Source organism: Sycon ciliatum, chromosome 1 (genome assembly GCF_964019385.1).
Source record: "Sycon ciliatum chromosome 1, ocSycCili1.1, whole genome shotgun sequence".
NCBI classification, from domain to species: Eukaryota; Metazoa; Porifera; class Calcarea; order Leucosolenida; family Sycettidae; genus Sycon; species Sycon ciliatum.
Window position 1 is genome coordinate 81,914,745 of NC_088643.1, and position 6,523 is coordinate 81,921,267.

The following is a 6,523-nucleotide window of genomic DNA, read 5'->3' on the forward strand; positions in this document are numbered from 1 at the left end:
TGAATTGATGTTATACATGTACACGCCCGGACAATTCCAGTACGTGCAGTTCAATCATTGTAACAACAAATCTTCAGTATTCACCGGCTTCAGCAGTGAGAATGTCCTAATAACGTTACAAACGAGGGCACACTATCGTCATTGTGTTTGGACCTGAACACGATGTTTCACACAGCATGCATGGGGACCCCCGCCCCCCCCCCCCCCTCCCTCCCCAAACGGAAGAAATAGCCACCGTCATAGCACGTGTGAACGCACACACATTTCCCATACATGTACATCCGTTTGGATTTGCTATAGATACGTTCCTCCAGTCCACGTTTGTCTTGAAAATACTACAAAGCACCCGAATCCTGATTTCACCAACTTCGCTCGCCCTTCTTTGGTCAATCCAGTTTAGTTCGGTAGTTTGTCACCTTCAATAATGAAATCCGCTTGAAACACTGAAGCACAGGTGGTATGCCGATGCTGAATTCACACCCGGTATGGCATATGGATGGCATGTTCAAATGCGTTCCGATACTATTCACCCAGCTTCACACAACCGGGGGTTAACCATGGCAAGGCGTGACGAAAACGTCCTGCCGGCAGACTTTCGCCTGTTGCCCACACGACAAGGGCGATGTACGACAGAGTACGAGTACTACAAAGATTAGTACAAGCTTTGACAGCTACCACCAGGGAGCCCTACACATACGTCGGAGCATTCCTGAGCCTGTAAATAGTTGTAAATAGTTGTGGGAATCTCAGAAAAGGCTCCTCATCGTCCATAACCCCATAGACTCTTGGTCATACTCTGAAGCCTTTGTCAGATCAATCCGGAACCATCCAATGAAATTCTTTTCGAAATAGGCCATGATACGTTCTGCTCCGTCTATATCTGAAAACTCTGCCTCAAGTACTATGAAAGAAACACCCTTCGACACGGGCGTTCAGGAACCTGGCTGTGGTGGCCGCTATAGCACCGATCTGAAAATCTCAGCGTATATGGCTGGGTTGCAGAGGGTACGCTTTCCAACGGCCAAAGAGAGTTGGAAAGCTTGTGTCTTTGTGGGTAATTTGAACATTTGGGCTCATGAAAAATCGCACCGATTTTGGGATTTCCCCACAACTTTTTGCTTCAGCAAAAATGTTGTGCTGGACCGCATTCCTGTCACTTCGCAGTGGCTTTTCGTTGGTGCAGTTTGTATCCCACCCTCCCACCGCTGACTTCTGGGTGTGTGTAACTGTTTAATACAATAAGATATTATCTTATTGGTTTTCTTATTCAGTTATTGGCCATGTGGCTGTTGCAGTTACGACTGCTTTTCTTTTTTAGTTAAACAACTTAGGGGTGGTGTGTGCGTCGTGGGCCATTGTAGGGTTACATACAGCTTCAGATTGTATGGCTAGTGACAGGGGGGTTGAGTCTGCAGGGGAAGAATACAGTGATTGAACTGAAGCTGGATTATAACCGTGTGGTGAGTGTGTGGGGGTTTCGAAATGCAGTCCTGGGGCAGGGATGTCGGTCCTTTAACTTGGACGGGTGTTTTCACATTCATTGTAACATTTTGTCGTTTTCTGTGTGTTTTGCTGTGCGACTACAGTAGCAGCAGTGTCTTGTGCTTATTTTTTCTTATCAGGCTCTATGCATACAATTATTCAAGAAAAAAAGAAAAAGAAAAAGAAAAAAATCAGGAAGGAGATAATAATATCAATAATAAAGCCATTGCCGAGCCACCGTGCTCACAGCAGAGACTTCTGTGTGTGTTATTGTTGTGAAAGTGAATTCAGCATCTGCATGCCACCTGGGCTTCAGTTTTTCAAGCGGATTGGAAGGTGACGAACTACCGAACTAAACTGGATTGACCAAAGGAGGGCGACCGAAGTTGGTGAAATCAGGATTCGGGTGCTTTGAAGTATTTTCAGGACAAACGTGGACTGGAGGAACGTATCTATAGCAAATCCAAACGGGTGTACATGTATGGGAAATGTGTGTGCGTTCACACGTGCTATGACGTTAGCTATTTCTTCCCTTTTTTTGGGGAGGGGGGGATCCCCATGCATGCTGTGTGAAACATCGTGTTCAGGTCCAAACACAATGACGATAGTGTGCCCTCGTTTGTAACATTAGGAGGACATTCTCACTGCTGAAGCCGGTGAATACTGAAGATTTGTTGTTACAATGATTGAATTGCACGTACTGGAATTGTCCGAGCGTGTACATGTATAACATCAATTCATATGCCACCAAGGGAGTACTTGGAGCCATGATTAAACGTAACGTTTAGACTCGTCAAGGTGTGGAGTTAGTGGGACACTCATGAACAGACACAGCATTATCACGGTGTATGGACATTTACTTTCGTCCTAGTTGGCATGGAGGTGAAACACACGAAATTCGAACACATTTCCTTGTGGCACCTTTGACCCTTTGAGTCACGAGTCAAAGAAATCCTTATCGGTGGACGACACCTTTACGTCATAAGCCTTATGACCGTATCAGCTGTGTGGAACCTGCAGCTTGCTGATCTCCTCGTCATCGGCGTATGTATAAAATGAAGTCACCTATGCTATCTTGTGAGACGAGTGCATTGTGCAAGTCGATGCACATGTACAGCAGGTAAATACAGCTTGGCAAAGCACAACACATCAACACCACTATAGCAACAAAATCATGCTGAAGTCTAGAGTGAACTACTTGTAGACTTAGTACACTAAATGCACGCACGTTGTTATAGGCATTGAAAACTAATTATCTGCGCTACTCAGCCACATTCACCCTTTTAGGCTTTAGGCTTTAGTGCGAAGTTCAGTTCAAATCAATCGACAAGAGGGTCTCCGTGCATTTGAAAGGGACAGACACACACACTAACACACACGCATCTATGACACAGTCATCGCCAACTGACGTGCAGAGAAACGTCGCTTTAGCAGCTCTGCACCACCGACTGCTGGCAATGCATGTCAATGTGTGTGCACTGAGTGTGTCTTGGACGGGGAGATCAATAGACAACAAGAAACCATCGCATTAGGTGGTGACATGAGGTCCTTCTCGCTGTCGTGTATCCGTGTGTCCACCGGTGAAGCCATCTTGATTTTCATATCTTATCATAGTAGTCAAGCGTTGCGACACGTCGGAGACGAAAGCCAATGTACGTATTTCGGCCAGCGATTATGCCTGCTCATGGCTAAGCAAGAATGATGCTCGGCACCCAGCGTCACACGGATGAAGGTATACTGATCTGGTATAGGACTATACAATAACAGTGGTACTAATACTGTATACATGATGATATAGAGAATATGATTGGGTGTAATACATGCAGTGTCAGTGATTATTTCGTAAACCAGTGCCGCTTTAAACATGGGTTGCTGCTGCTGCGGGAACAACACCAGCCTCCGGCCACGACGCCTGAGGACCCTTGAGATAAGCGACTTTGAGTCGTGCTCACAGGTCGCGTGGGGTTGTCGCTGCAGATCAAGGTAGACATTTGGAAGGGGACCTTGGCTTTAGTCGTTCCAAAGCTGAGCATTGACAAGGTTTGAACCGATCACTCGACCGGGACGAATGACACGAAATCGGCGGGAGTATTGTTGAAACCGTCGACGGGAACTGCTATAATGGCTGTAATACACAGGGAAATGACGGGAGCAAATCTCGTCGATAGCACCTCTCCAAGACCTGCACAGTGTTTAGTATAGTCGCTGTTTCATGGTGTCCGTTGACAGGCGGACAGCTGCACAAAACGTTTCTATCGGCGTGCTGAAGCGTGAGATAGTACAGGTGTATACTCAGGCTCAACTTATCCCACCGACTGGGGTCACGCTGAATAATAAACGAGATCGATGACCGAATTCCATTCACCTCATTGTTGGTGCACATTCATAGCTTTTCATCACCTTGGCGAAATGTTGGAGAGATCCATCATAATCCCAATTTATCCACATTTTGTGTTTGTGGATAGTCATCGAATTTCGGTGGGGATGCGAAGACGCCTATAGCAGCGCATTGCATGATCAATGGTACAAAAGACAAAGTCAGATCGACGTTAGAGCATCAGTTACCCTTGAGAATTCCAAAAGACCTTTTCTTCGTCTGCTCAGAACTATCGTTCTCTGATTTTTGTTCATATTCGTTGCCGTACCTAAGTATCATCTCCCGAAAATGAAGAGCTTTGTTGTGTTGGCCTTGTTGGGTTGCTTGTGTGCCCTGGTGATCAATGTTTCGTCCCGGAGTGTGGGAAAGAACATCCTGGCCCGTAGTGATAGTGATGATAGCAGTGATGATAGCAGTGATAGTGCTGCCATGGATACAGGAATGGGAGAGAGCGACAGCAGTGATGGTGGTGATGACTCCTCGGACGATAGTGATGATAGCAATAGCGAAAACGACAGTGATAGCGAAGACCCCGAGAATGGTATCAATTCAGATGACAGCGACAGTGATGATGGCTCGGCTGTGCAAGCCCAACAACCTGCCGTTCTCGTGCCTGCAGTTCCGGAGACTCCCAAGCCCCCAATTCTCATCACACAACCCGAAGACTTGGACAAAGATGCGCCTGAAACTAACGCACCAACGGAAGCTCTTGTGGTGGACCCACCAACTCCTGCTGCTCCTCTCGACAAGGATGCTCCTCAGTAACCAGGAAGCTTTGCAACGCACTCAGCCTCCGTCTACAATCGAACCCCTCCCATCTAACCGTCACCAGCTCACTAGATCAATTAAGTATTAACTATGGAATGGTGTGGCTGTGTGGTAAGTTAGAGTGAGCTCACCACGAATACACCTGCACCACTTGGCAAAAGCAAATCAATAACAACTAAATTCATAGTGTTACCGTACATTCATACTACAGGTTTCTTGAAAACCCGTCCGAATTGATAGCATCATCTTGCCCTTGCCTTGATTTATGATTTTGGACTTCTGCCTTGAGCACATAATCGACAGTAAGATAATGACGGCAATTCTTACATTATGCGTAACCCTAAGACTAACCCTACGCCCCCCCCCCAGGTTGGCTAATGAAGTGATTTTAGAAGCTGCCCAGAGGTACAAATTCTAAACTTAATTTGATTTCTCACTCAGATGTAAAGGTCGCGTTGACCGCGTATCCTCCCATCTGCCTAGCGATGACACATTGAGCAGCCTAGACCTGGCAAGTTTCTAAGATGAAATTCTATCCTGACAGTTATCGAATCTTTTGCTCTTTGCTTCCTCTGTGATAACATACTACTCCAGGCTTACCATGCATGTATTGTGCATCTCCATATTCACCTCTATCCCTACGTACTCACTTACAAGTATTCTCACCATCCGCTTCTCTGATAATTAATCTGATCGATTACTTAACGCTATTAAAATTGTGTGTATTCCTAAGTTGACTTTTCATCGTCACATAAACACATTAATTTGGTGATAACACTAACACTATTCTGATAATAATATTCCTCATACCCGAACAGCACCTTCCATGTTGAGCGTGATAGTACGAAGCACCATAATTATGCATGTATGTGTAGCGAAAGATAAGCATGTACGCTGAGATTTTCAGATCGGTGATAGCGGCCACCACAGCCAGGTTCCTGAACGCCCGTGTCGAAGGGTGTTTCTTTCATAGTACAATAGGTATCGGTTATAGCGTGGGTGTTTGAAAACGACTTTCTATTCTTATTTCCGATATTTCTTACACACGATGAATATAGTGTGACGTATCATATGCATGTGCGCATAGCCAGGAAGATCATCATACATGCAACGTAGTGCTACTGTGTATGCGGTTGCTCATACTTCCAAAGTAGTCCCATACTGGGCCATAGGTTCACCATGTGGCTGAGCAACATGAGTTACATGACCACAACAGATGCACTTGCAGCATTATGTTGCAATTCGAGTCGGTTCAGAACTGTATCGGGCAGATGTTATTACTACAGGCGATACACTTTGTATTAATCTGGCATGTTTTGCTACAAAAAGTCCATTCTTAGGACCGATACCTTCTATTACACGATAACATTGCTTGTAAGAATAAATAATGAAACCCATGTTATGATTATGAAAATAGGAGAGTTCATTCTTGTAGGCAGTATATTCTTTTACACGACCACACTATAACCGATACGCACTGTACTTGAGGCAGAGTTTTCAGATATCGACTGAGCAGAACGTATCATGGCCTATTTCGAAAAGAATTTCATTGGATGGTTCCGGATTGATCAGACAAAGGCTTCAGAGTATGACCAAGAGTCTATGGGGTTATGGACGATGAGGAGCCTCTTTTATGGGGCTTCAGAGTATTGCCATTCTAGTGTGTGAGAGCCTGATGCCACAGTCTCACACTCAAAACACTGTGTGCCCGATTGCTTTCAATGCCAAATAAAATGCACCGTGTCTTTCAATGTTTTAAAAGCTAGTCTTTCCGGTGGTAACGGCAAGTTCCTTGGTCCAACAGGCAGGCATGATTTGTAAATGAATTCCTTTTCATATATACATGTACATGTACACGTTCACTTCGTGTTTCTGAGATTCCCACAACTATTTCCC

General features: G+C 45.2%; 1 protein-coding gene across 1 annotated transcript; it reads left to right on the top strand.

The window, feature by feature from the left end:
• The first annotated feature begins 3,994 nt into the window (after window positions 1–3,994).
• LOC135807137 (germ cell nuclear acidic protein-like) lies at window positions 3,995–5,442 on the top strand. Its single transcript, XM_065321173.1, has one exon. It carries the CDS (start codon window positions 4,148–4,150, stop codon window positions 4,622–4,624), a length of 477 nt encoding a protein of 158 aa, XP_065177245.1. The 5' UTR covers window positions 3,995–4,147; the 3' UTR covers window positions 4,625–5,442.
• Window positions 5,443–6,523: the final 1,081 nt, after the last annotated feature.

Bases quoted from the DNA above. Each gene is read 5' to 3' on its own strand.
- LOC135807137 (XM_065321173.1), top strand. From the start codon at position 4,148: ATGAAGAGCTTTGTTGTGTTGGCCTTGTTGGGTTGCTTGTGTGCCCTG.